This window comes from Solenopsis invicta, chromosome 2, assembly GCF_016802725.1.
Source record: "Solenopsis invicta isolate M01_SB chromosome 2, UNIL_Sinv_3.0, whole genome shotgun sequence".
Taxonomy (NCBI): domain Eukaryota; kingdom Metazoa; phylum Arthropoda; class Insecta; order Hymenoptera; family Formicidae; genus Solenopsis; species Solenopsis invicta.
This window is the reverse complement of record NC_052665.1, coordinates 10,651,113-10,674,187: the sequence shown is the minus strand read 5'-3', so window position 1 is coordinate 10,674,187 and position 23,075 is coordinate 10,651,113. Positions and strand designations below refer to the sequence as shown.

Here is a 23,075-nt window from a genome sequence, read left to right as displayed (position 1 = left end):
CTAGCAGCCATTCCATCAGGAATATTTGTGACAAACTGTGACTTGTATAAACGCAAATTCGTGATGCGCGTTAGAACACTCGCAGTTTTTCAGAAATAATTCGCGTTTTCAGGATCGTTTGAAGATGGAAGCGTATGAGAATTATTGCCATTGACTGTGGTGTTTTTTTTTTTTATAATTCACCGATTGTGTTTGTTAAAATTATTATTATATATTATTGATATTATATTAAAAACATGAGTGTACTACAGTTTAAATATATCTATTTTATATTAAATCGATAATAAAGTGTTATTTTTTATTCAACTAAAAATTTACAAATTTTTAGTTTTATATTAAATAAGATATACAAGAAAGAGAGAGAGAGAGAGAGATTCGTGGTAGAGTCATCGTTGTTTTATTAAGATAGAGCATCGTAATTTATTGTTGTAACAAATATATTTAAAACGATATGCGTACTACACATATTAAATGTGTTATACGGTGCTACTTACAAAATATAGAAAGCGTTTTTTTGGACGGAATTAATCACGGAATTGTCATTCGATGAAATTTGATGATATTAACAATTCGCTTTGTTATCCTTTCCCCACTTGCGCATAACGCGTATTATCTGCTCCACTTGAGAATTAGATGTATTTTTCAGAATTTGTATCACTTCCGGTAGCAGTTCTCTGTGTGCAATAAAAAAGATAATTTATAAATTAATTTTCGATTATACATTAATCTTTCACAAATGTGCGATATGCGAGACATACTTGGGTAACTTTTCCGCGATAATGTACTGAAAGGTACCACAGCATGCGCCACGTTTTCCTTCCCAATGTTCAGGGCTCGGATCCATGCGCTCCAGCATATCGAAAGCTCTAGCGGCATACCAGAATTCGCCCACCTTGTAACATGTATTGGCAATCAATTGTAATAGATTGAAAGATTCCGCCGATGTGTCCATTTTCAAATACAGTTCCCAAGCCAATTCAGCCTTTTTGTTCATTATGTCTGAGGAAAGGCAAACAATCGTTAAAATGACCACTAAATAAATCTACATCTGAAGTTATGGCAAAATATACTACTTACAGCAATATGATAGAAGACTAATGTAAATATAATCGTTTTTATATTTTTCATTACGTATCATCAGGAAAGCTTCTTCGGCTTCTTTAAAGTAACCCGCTCCAACTTGCGCTTGAGCGTAATTAAAGTTAAAATTATCCTGATTGGGAAAATATGTCTTTATTGAATTCAGATATAGCTTGACTCGCTCGAACTGCCGGTAAAGGAAGAAGAAGGAGGCCATACATTGTCTACCATGTATGGTATCGCATTCCGAAGCTGAAGAACCCACTAGTTGAAAGTACTGTTGTGCAGTTTTTATACTGTCACGCTAAAGACATTTTCAGTGATTTTTAAATGCAATTACACGAAGATGATTTAAGTAAATAATAGCAAATAATGACATACAGAATTGGTCTCCTGGCCTACAATGGCGTTAACCATACCCTTTAAAACATATTCTTGTGGAACCGTTGGTTCCAAATCTTTGATCAAGTCATAGGCTGCCTTGACATCATCTTGTTTCAAATAATATATTACTAAATTGAGTCTGGCTTCTGGTATGACATCCACCAAATTGGGTAAAATTTGCAAAGCGTTTTCACCATTTCTAAAGACCTAAGTAAAAAGGGGCGAGTAAGAATAAAGGTAAAACATTGGAAATAAAAAAATATTTGAACAAGTTACACGTACAACTGTGTTATGTCGTAAAAGATCATGACCAGAACTGAAAGAACTTGATATCTTCTCAATAAGTTGCTTCATTTCAACCTGTGCAGCATTTCCATCGTACAAACGGAAGTGATTACATGCTTTCAAATTAATTGCGATTGCACTATCTGGATATTTCTGTAGGTAAACTTGAAGCACCTCTTGAGCTACATCATAGTAATCTAGCTTGTAATAGCACAAAGCTACATATACATTTAAAGCTAGATAGTCTCTGAAAAAAAAATGTATAAAATCTCAATTTTAAAAATACTTAATTTTTAAAAGAAAATTAAATCGATATCTTGATTTTTGTGATGAAAAACTGAATAAGAAAAGAAATCAAAGAACAGGTACCTGCAATTTTCTTGTAGTTGTCTAAGTAAACGCAACTCTGAATCTACTCTGGAGTTGCAGCTCTCAGTGCTTTTCTTTAAACTTGTGCAAGTATGTGAAACGGTGCAAGGTAATAACGAGTCGCATCTCTCGGTACTTTTCTTTAAACTTGTGTATATATGTGAAAAGGTGCAAAGTAAAAACGTGATAGCGTTTTAAAAATTATAATTCTATCGAAATACTCTTGTAAATTTCGTATCAATAATACGAAAAACAGAGATATTCCAACCTGTTGTCCAATAAAATTCTCTTATAAACATCGATAGCTTCTTGATAGTGAGCTTGTAAGTAATGAATTGACGCTAGACTGAGCTGATCCTCAATAACGTCCTGCAGCATTCGATGATATTCCGCCAACTTGGATTCATTGCCCATCTTGAGGGCCAGGTGAAACAGTAGTCTAGTTCGCAATTTGCTGTCCGCCGCCTCTTCCAGGATTTTCTGTGACTCGGGATACATGCCTAGATAAAAGTAGCAACACGCTAGATTTGACGGGACGTCCGGTGGTACGTAATCTTTCTGCCTCAGGTTTTCATAGATCGTCGCCGCGCGCTTGTAATCGCCCAAGTGAAAGGCGCAGTATCCCATCCACAAGTCCGTCTCCAGGGTGGCGCTTGTGCCGCTGTTGAATTCTAGTAGCGTCAGAGCGCCAGTATAGTCTCGTTTATCCAGGAACTCTTCCAATTTCGGTATTTCCTTGCGCGACGCTGACGTTCGAACGCCTTCCGACGAGGCTGGCTTGGCCCTCGACAAAATCTATCGGGAAACGATTCAACGTTACGTTAATGCTCATTTTGCTTGTAATACGTCAATATTTTCTTATAACGTTTACGATATTCAATGAAATTGTAGAAATGAAGGAAATATCGTTTACCATTTTCTTTATCGCTCAGTGTACGTATGTATGTACACGTGTGATGGAGAGACACGTGGAGACAGGACAGGACTGAAAGGAGACGCACTGTTTAACCCAGTTTAACCCATTAACCTGGTACAGTGTAGTAATTTGTTTTACAGCTGATCTAGCGTATATACTCAAGGATCCACCAACCAATCATCTTCATGTGCTACTGAGTGCTACGTACTACGTTCTCTAGTCCGTGCTACCAAAGGTGTGTTCAGGAAGAAGCTATTTGCGCTATTTGCGCTATTTGCATCATTCTATCCTTGTTTACATCTAATGAATGATAAAGATAGAACAAATAAATAACCTTAATAGCGATCTCTCCGAACGCCCCCTTAGCTGCTCAATGAGCGCAATTGTCGCCTGCAGTCGCGGTCAGTTGCGGTTAGTCGCGGTTGAGCATCTCGAATATCTTGATGCACCTGATCGCTGTACTTGAAGTGAAACAGGACATGTTTAAAAATTAGTGAAAGAGAGACGGAAGCTTGTAGTGCAGACCAATGCACTTGGCGTTCATTCTGCGAGAAGTGAGTTGTAAGTTGTAAGTGGGAGGAGGAAAAACTCGGGCTTACGCCACGTCAAGCTACACAAGCTACGTGCACGGACTCGGAGCTCGGATAGTGTTCGTAGGGGTTCGTAGGGGTTCGTAGGGGTTTCAGATGATTCTAGGTTATAGTTTACGTTATACTGTATCTTAGCTACAGTGCTATTCATTAATCGAATCTCTCGAGTGTAGGAACTACAATAATTCAATCGATCGAACGCTGCCATCAGCCCAAGTTGTCTCGAGTGGCTGTTTTAGCCAGTTTCAGCCAGTTTCAGCTGTACATACACTCATAAAATGACCCGCGGACAATGAACAGCAGGGGTGCGTTCAGAGTGAACGTCCGGGCCGGTGCGGCCGGTGCGGCCGGGGCACATCCAGATATATCATTTTATCCTTGTTTGACATTTGATAAACACAAGAATAAAATGATATATCTGGGTGCACCCGGACGCCGGACGTTCATTATAAAACGCAGTCCAGCGTACGTAGTACACATCAGAATTCTTGGGGTGTAATTTCTGATTGAGGGACATTTCAAGCCATGGTGTAAGAAACCAACAATCGCCAACAATGTGCCATGTGTGCTACTGCACACAGTGCACACTCATTTAGGCTACGTTCCGTTTCATAATCGGTTAAGCGAGATTCGTGCTCGGATACAATCGACGTAGAACGCTTGAGATCCATTTAATATAAATTTTATATTAAAATATAGCTATGATTTTATTATTATATCGTGGCCGTCGTGGCATATTATAGTAATTGTGAAATGTATTTTAATATTATATGAAGCGCTATACTGAACAAATATTAATTAATATTAAAATTTTCTTTCCCATAATGGGCTTAACGATACCACTGATTTATTTTACAAAATCATATGCTGCTTGATAAATAAATATAGGTGTGTGGATATACCCATCGTGTTCCTCAAATGTTCCTCAATCAAGGGGGATTGTTTTGTAAACAATGGCTCGTGTATCGCCTCTAATGATCTTTGTAACCTTTCACTTAATGTTTGCGTTCATACGGAAAAGAAAATTAATATAAGATAGGAAGTAACACAGTGTAGTGTAATTCGATTTCAGTTCAATAGAGAAAGAGTATTTTAACTTGGAATAATCGAAAGTTTATGTCCATCATTCTATTTTCCTATAGCGTTGCGTATAGTCGTGAACGATAAAAGCACTCTGAAAAAATTCGTTGGATACGCGAAGTAAAAAAAAATATTTTATGTATGAGAAATAAAAAAGGCAGTATTATTTCATGTTGCGATTAAAATTTTACTGACATTTCATATGATTTCTCTGTTATTTTACCAATTTAATTATGTGGATGTTTTTAAAACATCAACAGTCAATTGTGTATTCGAAATATAATTTCAAGCTTTCCATGTGATTTTCTTATATTCTTATTTTTTAACAGACATTTTCTATGTCTTTTAATTACAGGATGGCTAATAATAAATCAGTAATTAACTTGCTGCAAGAGGTGTTGATTAAGGAAGGATGTGCTCCTTCTTACAATTTTGAGGAAAAAAGTACTAATACGATTGACAGGCAATTTTTATGTAATGTATCTTGTAAAGAATTGAATGCATCTGGTATAGGGATTTCCAAAAAGGAGGCCAAGCAAAATGCAGCAAAGAATATGCTATTACTATTGATTTCAAAAAATAAAACTTCATTACTAGGAGATACTTTATCATTGTCTTCAGTTGCAAACACAGGGCAAAGCTTTGCAAAAGTCTACGAGACATCATCATCGTATAAACAATCAAACACTGTTTGTAATTATGTTGGAAAATTACAAGTAAATTTCATAAATTGCTTATCAAATATTATAGTTGAAAAACTAATTATTAGAATACAAAACAATTTTTTCTCTATACGCAGGAATTCTGTCAACAACAAAAAATAAATCCGAAAGACATTCTGTACGAACTTATCTCTGAAGAAGGACCACGTCACTTGAGAACATTCACCATAAGAGTCAATGTGGGATCACTGCACGAGAGTGGAACGGCAACGTGCAAGAAACTTGCTAAGCAAGAAGCTGCAAAAAAGTTGCTCACATGTCTGAAATCAAACACAGCTAATATAAATACAACTAATTTAGATAATTCAAATGTAGCTATTATAAATGCAGTTAATTTAGATAAAGTTAAATCAAACGTAGCTAATACAAATATACTGGACACAAATCAAGAGGTAATATCGACAAAAAGTAATATCGACAAGAAAACACTTGCAAACAGAATACAAGATTCAGACACAAAAGTAAAATGTGTGACGGAGAAAACTTCACTAGTGGCAGAGTTATCAAAAAAGGTAATGTCATTCTATTTCGAATATTTTGATAGAAAATATCAGAGAATCGAGAAGAGAACCTAATCCCTCTATAACGATTTCCATGTTTTATTCGAGAGAAATTAGGAGAGGTACTAAGAGTGGGGATGGATTAATGGTCTATCATATACAGTTTCATCATATACGTCACTTACTATAGATCTAAGGAGTTTCTTTGTGATTTTCGCTAAAGATTAGGAATTTATAAATTCGTATATATGGCACGTGTGGGTTCGAACTCTCTCTAGCTTGACTTACGAATCTGTCGCTCTCATACCGAGCTACATAACATTCCATCTCTTTTGAGAGGGAAATTACTCTAGTAAAATTTTATACAGTAGGAGAGAAAAAATGCGCGCGAGTTATACGAGACAAACGATCACATGCACATACGATCGAACACATCTGATGCACACGAGATGACGAGATATCGAAAGTTGATTAAAAATCAAGATGCAATATTTCATTTTATGTAGCGTAAAAAAGGTATTCCCTGTATGATAGATATTACTAGACTTGTCGCTTTTTTGCGCATACGTAAAGCTCGAGACAATGAAAGGATTATAAGATATAGGAAACAGAAAATATGAAAGAGTTCAATATGTGTAATAAGAAATGCTTTTGGTTTTAAATTGTTCCACCTTTCCTATTTCTATTACCTGTGCTTTTCATTGTGTATTTAAATCCGACAGTAGAGACTATGCGGTCATTCAGTGGGCCCAAAATTTTATTACTGTATTACGTTATAACTGTGAAGATAAAAACTGCCAGATACTCTTTACAATCTTTATCAAATAAAACAATTTATTTGGAAAAAAAATTATCTTTTGCTATATATCAATATTTCTTTTCCATTCCTTTTTTAATTAACTTATCTTTTTTTGTAATTATTTTTTGTTAATTATAATACTTTGTATAATTGCATACATGTATATACACACACACACACACACACACACATACACCTCATTTGATATTTTTTGTTGATTCAAAAATTTTTTTGATTATTTTGAAACAAGGATTTAATAATACCTTTTTTCTTACAATTTTAAACTTTCCTGAAACATCCTTCAATATGCGCATGCGCGATGAGTCTGGAAACTATCGATATAAAAAAAATTGAACTAACCTATTCTCAGTTTGCGCTTGGTTGCCACTGTTGCCAGTCTTGTCAGCCTTGTCAGTGGTTGCTAGTGTACGTTTTAAAAATTCTTTATTATTAAATGTTTTTTTTTTTTCATATTTGTGTTGCGCATTTCAGTCCTTTCTTTGTGATTTATCCTCCTTTTTGTTCATAAATCTCAAAGATACGTGATCAAGCTGAATGTAAATGATGTATAAAAACGAAATTTGAACGAAAATAGAACTTTAAAGGTTATGATTTGTGAAGAATTACATTGCATATATCTAGACGAGTTTTTTTAATTCATCTATTGATCAATCGCATTTGTATTTTATGCAAATGCAACTTCGTTCCGTTAAAGCTGTACTTGCGCATAATTTTGATTGATCGATCGATAAATTAAAAAACTCTCTGTATGAATATTGTGTGTAAACATATTGCACACATAAGTATAATGTATATATTATAGATTTAATATACTCTACGATTATTTCAGTATTTTCTCTCTCTCTTTTTCTTTCTTTCTATATACTATTATAATACCACGTATTATATATACTATATGTACATACAAAGAGCATTTGGCAACACAGGAGAAAATTTAAGCAATTATTTTAAATAATAAAATAAAACAATCAAAAATAAAATTACAATCGACTCATTTATAAACGTTTAAATATATGCAATCCCAAAAGTTTTCTCTGGTTTGTTGCCAAACACTGTGTGTTATAGCCAAAGCATTCTTGTAACTTGCAATAATATGTAATTACAACATACATATAATGGTTACGTTTAACTTGACATTGTTAAAAAAAAACTTACAATGGAAATACAAGGAGTTAAAATTAAATTTCTCTGTACAACTAATATCTTCTTTAGAAGCATTAAAATGAACATTTTGTTTTTAGGAATCGTTTAATCAGAAAATTAAGGAGCCGACACAAGCGCCAAGCATGGAGGTCATCGAATTGATGTCGGATGAAGATGAGAAAAATGATGGAAAAATTAAATCTAAAGTATGCAATAGTAATTGTGTGAATTTTAAATGTTCCTCTGGGATAAATATGAAATTGGCACCTTCCTTTGCATGCTCATTTTATGGAGTTTCACTTGAGAAGAAAAAAAAACGTATGATATGTGAAGAGTGTTTTAACACTGCGCTGAAACATCAAAAGGTGATTTTAATATATTATGAGAAGAAACTATCATGTAACATATTATGGTATGTCGGATGATAATGTTATTATTATTTTGTTTTATAGCAATTGGTAAAAGCCTTTGTGGAACAGAAACCTTTATTAGATTGTAATTTTCCGGATCATACGATGGAAGTAGAAATTTCTGATAGCGACGAGTCTGACGACGAGAAGAAAAGGGAGCCAGATAATAATGGTATATGTCGAGCCTTTAATATTATTTCTAATGTTAAAAGCAAAAGAAAAATATCTAGCTTTGCAACTATATAAAAAAATATATAAATTGACGATTGTTTTTACTATTTCTTTTGTAGAATACATACCAGAAGATGTACTCTCAGACATACAGGATAAACTGGATGATACCTTGTCGTATATCTATAAAAAATACAATGTGGAGCAGCATGCTAAAGTTGCATGTGAAAGCTTGAAGAAGAGATGGCAAAATATATGTGGTAAAACAAATTTTCATTTATCAAGTGTGATAAGATGCATGTCAAAGTACAAGCCTTTATCTCTTTTATTTAGATATAAAACTTGCTTATGTCGTTTTATGTATTGACAGCGGCGAATGATTCTCTTAATACCGAAATACGGGGTGTAATGCGTACCATGGATAAATTGCGTAATAACTTATACGAGGACTTTAGGCCACAAATTAAAATGATCGAAGAATTGCAAATAAGCGATGCGATTACGGAGAACGCCCATTCATTTGTAGCAACGAAGAAAGTAACGCAAGTACGTGTTCCGCCTTCCTCGTTGCAAGATAATCAATTGGAGGTTTTAGCGATTGAACCATCGAGTAATAAGCAGACAAAAGTTCTTAATCTACCGCCAACTGGTCCACTCGTTAAACGACCTCCGGAGATAGACGATATCGTTTATATCATGAAAAATGCTGTTGTGCCATGGATTAAAGCAAAGGTTTGTGGAATCTTTATTGTATCTATACCTATACAAAACAAATGTTTTCTTCTTCTCTATCTCATATCAATTAAAGGAAAGGAAATAAAAAAAAAAGATTCTAATAGAGGTATCGTTCTAGGTTCAAAATATATTTTCAACAAACCCATGGGCCATTCGTGTAAAATTTCTTCAGAAAAAATACAATTCAGCAATGAAGACTGTTTCTGGCAAGCATTTAGCGATAACCGAGATAAGTAAAGTTATGATCCCAGTTGGAACACGAGTTGTAGCTATATTTCGTGATACATGTTCCAATAATTACTATAGTGGAATAATTGCCGAGACACCAAAATCCATAAATAAGTACAGGTAAATGTTGTTCAGAAATTTCTTTAATTGATCTATAAGAAAAATAGTAACTGTAAAATATAGAACTCTTTCATGTGAGGATTGATAAATTATGTATTGTCGTAATATTAAATTATTTAATACATAATTATGTTAATTTATTACTGCAGATATCTCGTATTTTTTGACGATGGTTACGCTCAATATGTTGTCCATAATGATATCTTTTTGGTTTGGGAAACCTCGTCCCGCGTTTGGGAAGACATTCCTAACGAATCACGAGAGTTTGTCAAGAAATATCTAGAATCGTATCCCGAGAGGCCAATGGTAAAGTTACAGCCAGGTCAAATGGTTAAGACCGAATGGAATGGTAAATGGTGGCTCGCGAGAGTCGTACAAGTCGACGCGAGTTTAGTGCAAATGCATTTTGATGCCGATAGAAGAACCGAATGGATTTATCGTGGATCGACTAGATTGGGTCCTTTATTTATCGAGGTACTAAAGGCCAATACGAGGCAGCTTCAACAGTCTGGCAGTGCACATACTCGACATCGTATTCCTGCTACGTTTAATGTAAGTGACGGGAAACAAACTCTCTTAATCTATTAAAAAAAGAAAAAAAAAGAGAATCGGGAGCCTCAGTTTTAATTAAAAATATTAAAACAGTTTTATATCCTCCGATTTTACGAAAATCATATTTCCTGCAGAAAACTAATTTACCTTACGTTGAATATACATCCAATGTGGAAGAAGATGTGCAGACCCAAAATGTGCAAGCTGAGAAGACAACAGTTGCTACGAGTGTGGCATCTAGTACACCATCTGCCCCGCAACAACCGCGTGCAGTAGCTAAGAAAAGTACTGCTAAAAGGCCAAATAATGTAGATACTTCAACGTACAATTCTATTGTAGAAACGAAACCCTCGCATAGTATCGTTGTGAGTGATGTTAATTAATTAACAAATTATGCAATTGCTTTTGTACATATTTGTGTTATAATTAATCAACATTAATATATTAATTTCGTTATTGATTTTTTTAGTTTTACCATACACAAAGGAAATACGAACCAAAGAAATACGTTCCTCACAAGTGTGGACCAAAATGTATCAGAGGTATCAAGGTTTCACCCGACGATTTAAAACGGCTTTCGCCACTTTCTATTCCACTGTTATGTGGCTGGCATCGACAACTTTGCAAATTTTCCAAGAGCAAGAAAGTTATATTATATCAGACACCATGTGGCATCAGATTGCGAAATATGGAGGAGCTACATCGTTATCTCCGTACTACCAATAGCACATTGTCAGTTGATCTGTTTGATTTTGATTATTGGGTGCGAGCCTTTGCTGATTTCATCGTAGAGAAGTGCTTCATTAACATCAAGGTGAGCTGAGTTGAAATAAAAAATTCATCCAACACGAATATTTATGATGCACGGAGATTATCGTGAAGGAATACCAATTTCCTGTAAATACTAGAATATCCGTGTATCGTGTTGTGTTATATGAAAATTATAATATAGATATTAAAAAAATGTTAAGACGACTGTGATTTTGTATTTAAAAGGATCTCAGTTATGGCGTAGAAAACGTACCGATACCATGTGTGAATGATTTGGATCACACTCAACCGGATACCATAAGATATACTACACGTCGGGAGCCAACGGAAGGTGTTAATCTAAATTTAGATCCTGCGTTTTTATGTAGCTGCGATTGCGAGGACGATTGTCAGGTACGAAATCTTATAAGTGGCTTTTGCGTAATAACGTAAAATTAATTTTTTATTTTCTGCTTTACTATGATGTACCATAGGATAAGACGAAATGTCAATGCTGGCAACTAACGATACAAGGAGCAACTTTGGGAGGAAAAGTGGCAAACACTGCTGTTGGTTATATTTATAAACGTTTGCCCGAACCGGTGACCACGGGAATCTATGAATGTAATTCTGGATGCAAGTGTTCTGTGAAAACATGTCTTAATAGGGTGGTGCAGCATCCTCTCAGATTAAAGTTGCAAGTGTTTAAAACAGGGCCGCGTGGTTGGGGCATAAGGTGCCTCAATGACATTCCACATGGCGCTTTTATTTGTATTTATGCAGGGAGATTACTCACCGAGCAGGTCCGGACAATTAGACTATCAATCTTGATTCTTCGATTCCCTTATCTATTTCTTTATTATTTTATAAGTGCTTTTTTTCATTGCACAGGGCGCAAACGAAGGAGGTAAAAATTATGGTGACGAATATCTGGCAGAATTAGATTACGTGGAAGTGGTAGAAGGTTTTAAGGAGGGTTATGAAAGCGACGTTCTCGAATCGGAAATGCCGATGTCACCTGCAGAAAATGATAATAAGAAGAAAGCTACTGGCATGAGTGACGAAGAAGAGGATAATACTAAGGAAAGCGCCAATGATTCGGATGAAGATTTCAATATTGATAATTATGTGGCTTTGAATAAAGATATAGAATTGGAAACAACTGCGGAATCTTCATCCATTCGGTATTTTTATGTTGCATTCTTAACTACTAATTCATAAAACAATACTTTAAAAATATACTTTGAGCATGATACTATCATGTCTCTTAATATAAATCTAGTATATTGTAGTCAATCTTTTCATTTCTCAGGCTTGCTATTCAAATATTTAAAAATCAATTTTTTTTACGATATTATAATATTTAGCTAGACTTGTTATGTTTGAATATATAAATGAGAAAAATTACAATAAAAGAGCTTTACCACCAGGAAACGTCTAAGAAAACGGAAAAGAAATGAAATGGACAATCAACCGGAGATGTCTGAAGAAAACAGCGAGGATGGAAGCACGAAAGGTTTGGAAAACATAAAATCATTCACGAGTGAAATTCAGGACACGATCAACATCAGTGACGACGATGATAGCAGAAATGACGTGAGAAGAGAACCGAGCAGGTTCGAGCCTAGTGTAGAACCAAAGCAAATAGAGAGATCGACATTCAAGTCGGTGAGAGATTATTTTGGCGCGGACGAAGCCGTTTACATTATGGATGCTAAAACGACTGGAAATATCGGTCGTTATTTGAATGTAGGTAACACAAATTAAGAGTATTTAATTTTCAAATTTTTATCATTATTTGAAGAAAATAATCTCCAGATTTTAAAATATGTTATAACTTCATGAAAGTATTCTTAATCGTGACTTGATATCTTTGTGTTTATAAATCATGAATTTTTAATATAAATTATTTTTATATAATCTTAAATGTCTCTTTCAGCACTCCTGCGATCCAAACGTGTTTGTGCAAAATGTGTTTGTCGATACGCATGATGTGCGTTTTCCGTGGGTGGCTTTCTTCGCGTTGCAATATATAAAAGCTGGACAAGAGCTTACGTGGAATTACAGTTACGATGTAGGAAGTATACCGGGTAAAGTGATCATATGTAAATGTGGTGCAGCCAATTGTAGAGGCCGTCTTCTGTGAACTGTGCATTTTGTGATAAACTTTGTCTAAATGGAACTTGTTTTCCCTAGCAAAATCGACAGTATTTAATATATTACACAGGCATCATAATACAATCATTATTTATCGTCGTTGGAAGAAAAATTTGCGATAGAAATGAACAAATACATAAAGACATAAAACATACATTTATTTTGTAAAACATTTCATATATATAAAAGTTTGTAATATATAGGATTTGATATTTCATGAATTTGTAGATATGGCATATTGTTAGTTTATACATTTTTTTTCAATTTCAGTAAATGATTTAAATGTAATTTTCTAATATGGAAAAATATATTTTGTTCTCTTTTCCCCCCTCTCCCTTTGTGAAATGACGTTCGGAATGGCTTGCAATTGGTTACAGGAAATCAGAACAATGTTCATAACAATGATGTATTTGCTTATTACTTTTGATTATTGTACATTCTTAGTATTCATTAGACACATTACACGTTGTTAGCATTGCAAACATACTTCTTTTTTATCGCAATTTATACATACATCGTTCAAAATTCAACTCAGCACACAAGTATCTCAAAGAGGAGAGTTTTAACACTTTGTTTAAGAGTACAAGAAACCCCATCGCCGCTACGAAAATATCATATTTAAAATGGAATAATATGCTTAAAGCGATTGACATAAAAATGTATAAAAAAGTTTTCAGGATTTATAAATTAATAATAAACAATATGTATCGCCTTATAGAATAGATCAAAATACATATCAAAATTACATTATGTACGTGTATGTATGTGTGTGTATGTGCGTGCGCGCGTGTATGTACACACACATACATATATACACATACGCACACGCATACACACGATTGTAAGTTTAAACTAAACTAACTTTCATAACTTGTCTCAGTTATGAAAGAATATCTTTAAATCTGTAACTTACATGTATATTTAGAACCGTGAATAATTAATTATCGCGAGAAGAATATACGAGCTCTTCACATTCTCGACATGCAGTATATTATTATTATTATTATTATTATTATTATTATTATTATTATAAAACAGCATCCATGTACCTATGTTCATTTAATTTAGAGTTTAAATACGACATACTCTAGTCATCGTAGGCGAAAAATCAAAACAAAGCTGGTAGAATAGTCACTCTCTATAAGGAGGAACATTAATGTACTAAAGTAACAAAATTATGATTTTGCATTTTGTTTGGCTTTATGCTAGTGGAGTTTCAAGAGCTGTTTAATCTCGTCTTTCTCAGCTGCATCTAGATAGCTTGTGCCGTCTGGCGTTAAACCATCTGGTTTAGCACCTTTCTCTAGCAGCAGTTTTACACAGTTTGTGTGCCCCTCCCAGATTGCTGCCAATAATGTTGTGATTCCATGCTTATCTGTAGCCTACAAGAAACATGCTTATCTACTGCACTTAATGTATATCTTGAGTAGTTGAATAAAAAAAATTATCAGATATAGAAAATTATTTTACACAAAATCATTGTATGGTATGCTATTATTTATTGTAATATATTATTCAGCATATAATTGCTCTTTCAAATAATATACAATAATTAATAGCTAATTATGAATTCTTTGGCCATTACTTACATTGGCATTTGCCCCTTTCTCCAATAAATATCTGACAACTTCACTTTGGCCATAATCCGCTGCATAATGTAGTGGTGTTCTACCATCAATCATTTGATTTACATCAATGTTCTAAAAATGATAATAATGATAAATGATATAAAGACAAGAATGCATAAAACTGTAGCATATTGTAGCGTTTCTTTTTACATTGACATAAATATTAATTTTCTTTAAAATTCTTCAATAAAGAAAACTGTTGATATATATCCAATAGCAAAATCTTTACATTGCGATATACAACAGTTGTCTTGGAACATATTACATAAATAATTTAGTGTAATTTTTTTAATTGCTTATTCCAGATCCCAAATTTCTAAGATAAAATGCATGTGCTTAAATGAAAGAGCAAGAACAAAATTTGTTAGTGGTAGATGACTGAAAAGATGTGTCAGAGTGACACAATCACTTATGTAGGAATACTTCCGGTATCGAAACAAACATTTATTTACCAACTTGGTAGATTTTTCATGTATATTACAATTGACATATATACTTAACAGTCTAGAGAGCGAGTATACGTTATGCATACTAATTGTACTATCGAAACGTTTAAAGAATCAACATTGTTATATTTGCCTTGTTCTCGACGATGTCTCGCACTTGCTCGAGATCGCCGTTTTTTATTCCCCAAACAAGCTCGCTCATTCTCGTCGTTGCTGTCGTTCCTGTGGATTCACACAACGGACGGTTGTATTCGCACTACGTACGTCCACTTTTTTCACCGTTCTTATCCGTTCCGTGTCTCAATCATTCGTCCATGAAATTTGATGAAGCTCCGGCTTGCTCCGGCTACTACTTCGACACCATTCGACTGATTCGACACCGACGGTAACGAACGCGATTTCGTTGTGTATGTATGTATGTATGCATTGTACAATACGTGCTGACCAATGCTGACGGAGCTGGCAATTTGTGCATATCAACAACCTATGAAAACCAAAGGTACTACGTGTGAGCATGCGCCACACAGATGTGTCTGTAGTGTGTATCGTAGAAATAGGAATTAGATTTTAATCAGTTTTCTCAATAAACTACGAATAAATAATATATTGCATATTTGTATGACACATATGTCATACATCTTATTCATTGAGCATTACGTTTAATGTTTTTAACGAAACAATGATTCTAAAATTCCAATTCTTATTTCTAATATAATATTCTTTCACTCTATAGTCCATATTACATATATCATAGTCATTTATTTATTTTCTTTATTTTTCCATTTTTTCATTTTTATACTTATATTTCGAAACATGACTAATATGTGGCTCTAAACAGTTCTAAATAAGTCTTCGAAAAATCGTCAAGTTATCAGGAAAATATATTGTAACAGGAGAAGTAGGTAGCAGCGAGAAATACCGTCGTGCACCCGATTAAACGGTTCGAGAAATTATAGAAGTTATTAGGAGTACAGAATTCGCTAGTAAGTAATTTAAAGTTTAAAAACCCCCTCCCCGAGAGGGTTAGACAAACGCGTCAATTGGCCGATCTACAATGATGGCTTCCAGACGCTAGCCAATGACAGCGCCGGTGAGTAACCCGCCTCTGCAGAGTGGCGAATTGGGAGGTCGGAAAAAACGACCAATCAGCGTGCCGATACGTTCACAGTAGGAACGCCCCGCTACGTAGGTGCTGACCAATCAGTGCGCCGATACAAGACTCATACCATTCCCACTTGGCCTTTACTTTTAGTAACCTCCTTGCCTAATATGCTTTTCTAATACTTGAAACGAATTTTCTGTAATTTCGAGCGACGCGACAACCAAATTCTCATCTACATAATAATCTTGTGACTTTTTCCTATATTTCAAACGTCTTAAGGGCCAGTTTCACAACTTAGTTTAACCGGAGTTTAAACCTTTAAACTTGGTTTACGGTAAATATTGTGTTCCACAACTGTCTTAAACCTCGGTTAACGTTGTTAAACTGCGGTTAAAGTTGAACGGCGAAATTCGGGCGTTTAAAGTAGATAACCGAGGTTTAATACTGCAGCGCCACTGCTTTCAATAATCTTTCGAGTATTGTACTTCATGGCTGATATCTCCACGAAATTGTAAAAAGGTTATGTTGCAAGATATGGCTCTGGAATATATGTTATCGTCATCTGACGATGAAGATTTTGTGCAAATAATAAATCGACGCCCGAGAATAATTAGAAGACGACCGTCATATTTTGAAGAATTTGATGACATTGATTTTTATGCTTGATTTCGCTTAACCAAGGAATCTGTTACTGCAGTCTTAAGAGAAATCAAAGAAAAAATTTCTCATAAAACAGAACAGTAAAAATAGTTTTGTAATATTATTAAATTAGTACTTATAGATTACATACTATGATTACGATGACCATATATGTGTTTTTCCAAAGAACAGTTTTTTTTTATTTCGAGTGGCTGTCTTTTAGATTTATTTATTTTTTTCAAAACTCAATTTTGTCTTTTATTCTAATCTGTTGTTCTTTATTTTATGAGAAATTTTTTTCTAATTAGTGTTCCAATGTTTAATGTACTTAATAAAGTGTAAATTTTTACAGTAACAATTGAATTTAATTGTTTAGTTTAAACTGATTTGAAAACATGTAAGAAGAAAACTTTAAAACTTTTAAATTTGTTCATTATTTTTTGCCTTGGTGTATAGAACCTGTAATATCTCATTCCCTACTTTTCGGTAACAACCAATCACACTACTTGTTCTAGAAGAAAGATAAGTCTGTTGAAGATTCTTCGCATAGATTATAGGTTTACGTAACCTAGAGTTAAAATCTGGTTGTGAAACGCGATAGAAGTTTAACCGTGGCGTTAAACTTGACGGTAGTTCAACTAAACTCGGGTTAAACCCAAAGTTGTGAAACTGGGCCTAAGTGGCGCGCAATTAAATTCTTGCAATGTTTAATTATCAATTAATTTAATTAATTGAATGAATGTTAATTAAAAAATAATGAAACAATGAGAAAATGTATATAAATTCAGATTTTCAGCGCTAAAAGAGCTTGCTAAAATCGTGAACTGTCATTTTTCGATTTAAATTAATTGTGTTATACAAATCGCGATTTCATTTCAATATTAATTTATTCTAATATTATTTAGAAAATAATTTGTTTTTTTGCTTAATTATGTAGATTCTTAATCGTAAAGAGTGTGCTTTTGATATAATTAAATTATTCATTTCTTGGTTAGTTTCGGAACACCAAGCTGAGATCAGTGGATCAGTTGAGATTTTGGGACATCTCGGATGTATCAAGCAATGTTTCTTTCACATGTTAATAAATAACGAGTAATATCCAATTCTTTCCGATTAAAATTATACTTGTAATAGTAAAATGGCATCGCTCGCTCGCGTCAGCATCGCTAAAATTGGATACAATAATCTTACTAGGCAATTATGTAAGGTTAGTATTAACAGATTTTATTTTAGATCTCCAAAAACGTTTTACGAAAGAAATACATTGCTAACTAAATTAATGATTAACTCGTGGGAATTAGCATAAAAATTATCACATCTATCCATAATTATAAAATATTGTAAATTGTATTAATGTATACATATATACAATATATATATATATATATATATATATATATATATATATATATATAAATATATATATATATATATATATATATATATCTGTATATATGTACGAATATAAGTTCTGTTGAAATAAATGGTCTCTGTACTACTCATTATTTGTGGATCATACAGGTGACAGCCACTAGTAATGTGATGCAATTGGCCTTCATTTCACAAAAGGCAAAACGAGTGAATCGACGCCGGATCCCTCCCTTTGACTATGTGCATAAGAAATATGGTTTTTGGGCTCAGCTGTTTGATCCAATGGTCGATCGATGTGATGAGAATTCCAAGGTGATTGTTGTCGAGGGTCCGATTGCTGTGGGAAAGTCTAAAGTCGCCGCCAAGTTAGCAGAAGAGTTTGAGATGGTCTATTTACCACCACCAACTTTCGACGAGTTCTACATAAATCCATATGGATATGATATACGTACATTGGATGACAGATTGTCTATAAGTGCACAATCCTGTGACGTGCAGAAATTTCTAACAAATCCGCATCATCCCAATGTGCCTATGTTTCAATTTCATTACTTTCAATTTAAATTTGATCAGTACATCACCACTCTGCTGCACTTGCTGTCCACTGGCCAAGGAGTAGTGCTTAACCGTTCTTTTTACACAGACTACATATTTGCGAAAGCGATGACAAACGCTGGTTATATGCGTCCACAGGCATTGAAATTTTATAACGATATTGTTAACATTGCCAAGTTGGAAATGCTCAGGCCTCATTTAATCGTTTATTTGGATGCACCTGTGAATGCTGTTAAGGTGATTTCATTTTATTATCATGGACAATACACACAATTGCTTACTGTTTCTCTTTTACATATTTATGTGTATATTTAAAAACGTTTTTTTATTTTTCACCATCTTAATATCTGTAGGAAAAGATAAAAAAACGAGGCATACCATATGAAGTAAATTCTAAAGTTCTCACCTCAGAGTATCTCCAAGATATTGAAAACATATACAAATTGGATTACCTCAAAAATATTGTAACACATTCTCATGTGTTAATTTATGACTGGACAACTGAGGGAGATGTTTCTAACATAGTTGAGGATATTGAAATGTTGAACTTTGATTACGATAAGGATGCTAGTAAAATGTCTGATTGGACATTTGAAAATGTTCAAGAGATTCGAACTAAAAGGTTATATTACGAAGATAGGTATTTCCTACATTTAGATTACATGAGAACTGAATATGATGTACCAGAATTGCACTACACAGCTGAAGAGGATGAGGAAAGACATCATGCGATGAAATTGGTACGTATAGAAGTCATATAAATAAGTTTGCAATGGAAATTTGTAATTTCTACTTCTATCTTACAACTAGTTATCGTTCAATCATGTATAATAATTGATAACAAATGACAAATGAAACAAACTAAAGTACAGAAAGTAACCAAAAGATTTAATTCCTTTAGTTTGGAGGAATTATCATATGTAGAGAAGTTATTAATCTTGTTACAGGTACCTGGAGCTCCGTTCGTCAAAGGATATAATTCTGCATTAGGAGACAAAAATATCTTGTGGAAAAAGGATCAATCTTTAAATTTAAGAACCTTAAGACCCACTGCACGTGAAGTAGACGTGGTAATTGAAGAACTGAATAAACTCAAAACCGTCTCAATGCAGTAAGAAGAGAAAACAATAAAGCTAGGGAAGATAAAAATAGAGCTTGTAAACATTATTGAGCTTGTAAAAATAAATTTTACTTTTAACTGGGAAATGCCTTTTACCAGTTTTTATTGAATTAATTCATTTCAGTGTTATATTTTGCAATAATAAAGTTGTTTGATTTCATTTAATGTATATTTTATACACACACTAAATTACATTTGTATACATACATATACATACATACATACATATACACATATATATATATATATATATATATGTATTTGTATAAAATGTATGTATGCATTTATGTATATATACCTATTTCCGTAATTTTAGTGTATGTGGAAAATCTATTTCAAATTCTTAAAAAAAAAGTTATTAAGCATTAAATATTGATGTAACAGTGATAATAATAATATATTTACGCGTTATATAAAAAAAAAAATATATATATATATATATATAATACGTTTAAATAAATCTATTCATTATTGTAAATTGTATATGTATAAATAATTTTTTTTGTGAGTATACATTATATAACATTGACATTTGAAAATATATATTAATATATATTTACTGGCTCATTATACTCTTCAACATACATAGTATAAAGATTACAATTGTCACTTAAACATTAAACATAGAATATATTTTCTTTGTCAAGACACATTGTTAGTTTTATTTACGTTAAAGTTCAAATGACAAATAATCGTAAGCTTTGTCTATCCATCGACTTGATGAAATATATAATGTAAACATTGATCATTTTGGTACAATTTATGATATATAAATATAGTTATCCATATTAAAAAGGATGAGGATTGGTTTACGTATGTGTGTTAAATAAACTGTTAGACAACCTTCTTAGAATCTGTACAATATTTTCCCGATTAGATATTATAATATGGATGACTTCTCACAACATAACGGTAATAAAATCACACAATTACAAAACGTAAAATTATTTTTATAGATTACAAAATTCTGTTCATCAAAAAGGTTTTTTTGATTACTTTAGGCTGATCATGTGTTGGATTGGAACCTAATCGTTTGAACAGAGATTCAGTATTCGTCGAACTATAGTTACCCTGCAGGTATCTTCACGTTGCATCTATCAATCTATAAGGGTGTTACGATAAACCTCTTTACGCTACACTTTGCGTTCCCTTCACGTAAAAAGGATACGGTTAACATTCGGAATGTATTTAAGGCGATACTTTGACAACGTGGGAATTCCATTACAGTCATTCTCGCGCGAAACTCGTCTTGGAAGTAAATTCTCATACGCAATTGCTTAGGACCATTTCTCGCGAGTAGATGAATTCTACGGGCATGTAACATCCTTATAAAAAATTCCACTTAACTGGGAGAAACCGGCAGTGGTTTGCTTTTTGCCCGTTATTAAACTAGAAATTCATTGAATCAATATAAATGTCCCACTGAAAAATCTAGATAGATCGATATCTTCCGCATTTCTCCGTTATCTCTCTTTGCTAAACCTTCCCTTCTGCCTCAATTCATGTGTATTAACCCTTCCTTCAATGAGATATAAATATCCATTTGCATTTCTATACCGCATTAATTATAAAGTCACATTTATCGAAATATTGAAGCGGCAAAGCTCGCTAAAGAAAAGAAAAAAAGAAGGAAATCTTTTAAGGAGCTAAACTACAGCAAGAATTAGTTTTCCGTGCGGTCTTGTAAAACGCTTTCGACTGAGCGCTGAGTCCCTCTGACTTGGAAACTAAATCATCCAGTTTTTCTCCCCTTTGCAGCACTGCCTCCAAGGTATTGTGCTGATAAAAATTATAAATACTTTGTATAATACTCATACTATATATACAGATAGATATTCTAACTGATCAAATAAATTACCCCTTAGAAGTTGGTAAGCAAAGAAAAATAGATTGACACTTACCAAAATAATTTTTGTCTCGTCTAGATCATTTTGCATTTTTGTGAGCGCGTCTGCCTCAACTGGATTCTGATATTTTGCTAGATACATATTGATTTGTGGAAAGTCGGCGGTAATCTCTTTAAGTCCAGGCCATGTCGATGGTGGATGCTTAGCCGCAAACTCATCCATCACTTTTGTGATCAGAGTGTGTGCTACTCTCCTAGGATATTCATGATCCGAGATGAGAACCGCAGCGAGATTGTCGGCTCGTACATACACATGGCACATGTATTCTATGGAAGATCAAATGTCATAATTGTTTGTAAGTAATACAAAAAGTTCATCATAATTATAATTCAGTCATGATTACCTCCTTCTTTGACACTCTGCCTGGCACATGTCTGCGTTCTTTCTACAATGGTTTTACTAACAAAACACATGAATTCTTTAATACTGTTCTTTTGAAAAAAAGAGAATGACTCTACATCGTAAGCAGCTTTCAGTGTCGTCGCCGATGTAGGACTTTTGTACAGAACGGTCAGTGCATATAACTTTACCATCTTAAACTGTAAAAGTAACAAACTGTTGTAATTTATTTAGTAATAAATGTGATTTATACACATACAGAAAAAAAAATGATAAATTACGTGGGTGCATGCATATACATAATTTAAAAGTCTTCTAAATTAAAATAAATATTATCTGTATATTACAAATTGTTGATGTATCAATCAGAATTATCTTTATAAAGATTTATATATTCATATATCTTTCATATTAAACAATCATATTTAAACTTTTACTTAAAGTTATAAGTTACCAATTTAATCTTAAGAGAATAAAAACTGTAATTATAAATTTTGTAACTTATGTAATTGCAAAGAGTTATTCTCAAATGTAACTTGTGGCTAAATATACAAAATTTACAAAATCGTCTAATCGATTTGAAAATAAGAAAATTTTCGTAGCATAATTTTTGGTTTTTTTGTATATAAGAAAAGAAAATAAAATTCTCAGGAAAAGTTTAAAAACAATGTCACAAACGTATGTACGTCAGTTCTTTTACATTATTTATATCCTTACGATTTGTGGAATCTTTGGTTATCGCGGCGAATTCTGGCGAGTCCTGTCACTGCCTGCCGCTCGTGCAATTCGATTAACAGCAGGACGTTCACTCGCCGTGGTGATTCACTGGAAAATCATTTTGTACGACGTATTCGATCACCCCGAGCCTTTGAGGAGATACGAAAACAGCCATGTTGACCATGACGCATATCGGACAGAGATGGGCAAATGGTAGTACTCGATATTACAGACTCTCG

At 33.5% G+C, this 23,075-nt stretch overlaps 5 protein-coding genes across 17 annotated transcripts; 2 read left to right on the top strand and 3 right to left on the bottom strand.

The window, feature by feature from the left end:
- Nucleotides 1-277: 277 nt before the first annotated feature.
- LOC105201333 (intraflagellar transport protein 56) lies at nt 278-3,504 on the bottom strand. 2 transcript variants are annotated; one of them, XM_039445922.1, is made up of 7 exons: nt 3,369-3,504; nt 2,387-2,913; nt 1,747-1,996; nt 1,462-1,671; nt 1,078-1,384; nt 759-999; nt 278-674 (listed from the first exon to the last, which is right to left on the bottom strand). In XM_039445922.1, the coding sequence occupies exons 2-7, from the start codon at nt 2,743-2,745 to the stop codon at nt 563-565; spliced, it is 1,479 nt and encodes a 492-aa protein (XP_039301856.1). In that variant the 5' UTR covers nt 2,746-2,913; nt 3,369-3,504; the 3' UTR covers nt 278-562. The 2 variants fall into 2 exon arrangements, with proteins under 2 accessions (XP_039301856.1, XP_011167602.1); XM_011169300.3 differs by having other exon boundaries at nt 3,032-3,428.
- LOC105201335 (histone-lysine N-methyltransferase eggless) lies at nt 3,084-13,300 on the top strand. 11 transcript variants are annotated; one of them, XM_026135617.2, is made up of 17 exons: nt 3,604-3,703; nt 3,798-4,089; nt 5,060-5,420; nt 5,504-5,938; nt 7,988-8,254; nt 8,342-8,471; nt 8,590-8,730; nt 8,841-9,202; nt 9,324-9,553; nt 9,703-10,105; nt 10,240-10,470; nt 10,575-10,919; nt 11,102-11,269; nt 11,350-11,658; nt 11,747-12,039; nt 12,286-12,604; nt 12,795-13,300. In XM_026135617.2, exons 2-17 carry the CDS (start codon nt 3,917-3,919, stop codon nt 12,999-13,001), a joined length of 4,374 nt encoding a protein of 1,457 aa, XP_025991402.1. In that variant the 5' UTR covers nt 3,604-3,703; nt 3,798-3,916; the 3' UTR covers nt 13,002-13,300. The 11 variants fall into 11 exon arrangements, with proteins under 11 accessions (XP_011167611.1, XP_011167609.1, XP_011167608.1 ...); XM_011169309.3 differs by lacking the exons at nt 3,604-3,703; nt 3,798-4,089 and adding an exon at nt 3,084-3,269; XM_011169307.3 differs by lacking the exons at nt 3,604-3,703; nt 3,798-4,089 and adding an exon at nt 3,450-3,588.
- Nucleotides 13,301-13,402: 102 nt separating this feature from the next.
- LOC105201332 (myotrophin) lies at nt 13,403-15,499 on the bottom strand. Its single transcript, XM_011169299.3, has 3 exons — nt 15,220-15,499; nt 14,602-14,712; nt 13,403-14,394 (listed from the first exon to the last, which is right to left on the bottom strand). Exons 1-3 carry the CDS (start codon nt 15,286-15,288, stop codon nt 14,218-14,220), a joined length of 357 nt encoding a protein of 118 aa, XP_011167601.1. The 5' UTR covers nt 15,289-15,499; the 3' UTR covers nt 13,403-14,217.
- A 2,323-nt stretch (nt 15,500-17,822) lies between these two features.
- On the top strand, nt 17,823-20,033 carry LOC105206001 (NADH dehydrogenase [ubiquinone] 1 alpha subcomplex subunit 10, mitochondrial). The gene is made up of 4 exons (XM_039445923.1): nt 17,823-18,034; nt 18,349-18,990; nt 19,107-19,493; nt 19,701-20,033. The coding sequence occupies exons 1-4, from the start codon at nt 17,966-17,968 to the stop codon at nt 19,866-19,868; spliced, it is 1,266 nt and encodes a 421-aa protein (XP_039301857.1). The 5' UTR covers nt 17,823-17,965; the 3' UTR covers nt 19,869-20,033.
- A 371-nt stretch (nt 20,034-20,404) lies between these two features.
- LOC105195036 (synaptobrevin homolog YKT6) lies at nt 20,405-23,037 on the bottom strand. Of its 2 annotated transcripts, none has more exons than XM_039445927.1 (4): nt 22,820-23,037; nt 22,124-22,319; nt 21,775-22,046; nt 20,405-21,652 (listed from the first exon to the last, which is right to left on the bottom strand). In XM_039445927.1, the coding sequence occupies exons 2-4, from the start codon at nt 22,311-22,313 to the stop codon at nt 21,512-21,514; spliced, it is 603 nt and encodes a 200-aa protein (XP_039301861.1). In that variant the 5' UTR covers nt 22,314-22,319; nt 22,820-23,037; the 3' UTR covers nt 20,405-21,511. The 2 variants fall into 2 exon arrangements, with proteins under 2 accessions (XP_039301861.1, XP_011158539.1); XM_011160237.3 differs by having other exon boundaries at nt 22,837-23,034.
- Between the last annotated feature and the right edge of the window lie 38 nt (nt 23,038-23,075).

What these genes read in the sequence shown, in the direction of transcription:
- LOC105201333 (XM_011169300.3), bottom strand. An exon ending in AGAATTTTATTGGACAACAG is followed by an intron (nt 1,997 to 2,386) that starts GTTGGAATATCT and finishes TTTTTTTTTCAG; the next exon opens with AGACTATCTAGCTTTAAATG. An exon ending in TAGGCCAGGAGACCAATTCT is followed by an intron (nt 1,385 to 1,461) that starts GTATGTCATTAT and finishes AAATGTCTTTAG; the next exon opens with CGTGACAGTATAAAAACTGC.
- LOC105201335 (XM_026135617.2), top strand. Translation starts at nt 3,917, where the DNA reads ATGAACAGCAGGGGTGCGTTCAGAGTGAACGTCCGGGCCGGTGCGGCC. An exon ending in ATTATAAAACGCAGTCCAGC is followed by an intron (nt 4,090 to 5,059) that starts GTACGTAGTACA and finishes TTTTAATTACAG; the next exon opens with GATGGCTAATAATAAATCAG. An exon ending in ATATCGGTCGTTATTTGAAT is followed by an intron (nt 12,605 to 12,794) that starts GTAGGTAACACA and finishes TGTCTCTTTCAG; the next exon opens with CACTCCTGCGATCCAAACGT.
- LOC105201332 (XM_011169299.3), bottom strand. Translation starts at nt 15,288, where the DNA reads ATGAGCGAGCTTGTTTGGGGAATAAAAAACGGCGATCTCGAGCAAGTG. An exon ending in GAGACATCGTCGAGAACAAG is followed by an intron (nt 14,713 to 15,219) that starts GCAAATATAACA and finishes TATCATTTTTAG; the next exon opens with AACATTGATGTAAATCAAAT. An exon ending in AGAAAGGGGCAAATGCCAAT is followed by an intron (nt 14,395 to 14,601) that starts GTAAGTAATGGC and finishes TGTTTCTTGTAG; the next exon opens with GCTACAGATAAGCATGGAAT.
- LOC105206001 (XM_039445923.1), top strand. Translation starts at nt 17,966, where the DNA reads ATGGCATCGCTCGCTCGCGTCAGCATCGCTAAAATTGGATACAATAAT. An exon ending in TTACTAGGCAATTATGTAAG is followed by an intron (nt 18,035 to 18,348) that starts GTTAGTATTAAC and finishes TGGATCATACAG; the next exon opens with GTGACAGCCACTAGTAATGT. An exon ending in CACCTGTGAATGCTGTTAAG is followed by an intron (nt 18,991 to 19,106) that starts GTGATTTCATTT and finishes TAATATCTGTAG; the next exon opens with GAAAAGATAAAAAAACGAGG.
- LOC105195036 (XM_039445927.1), bottom strand. Translation starts at nt 22,313, where the DNA reads ATGGTAAAGTTATATGCACTGACCGTTCTGTACAAAAGTCCTACATCG. An exon ending in GCAGAGTGTCAAAGAAGGAG is followed by an intron (nt 22,047 to 22,123) that starts GTAATCATGACT and finishes GATCTTCCATAG; the next exon opens with AATACATGTGCCATGTGTAT. An exon ending in ACGAGACAAAAATTATTTTG is followed by an intron (nt 21,653 to 21,774) that starts GTAAGTGTCAAT and finishes AATTTTTATCAG; the next exon opens with CACAATACCTTGGAGGCAGT.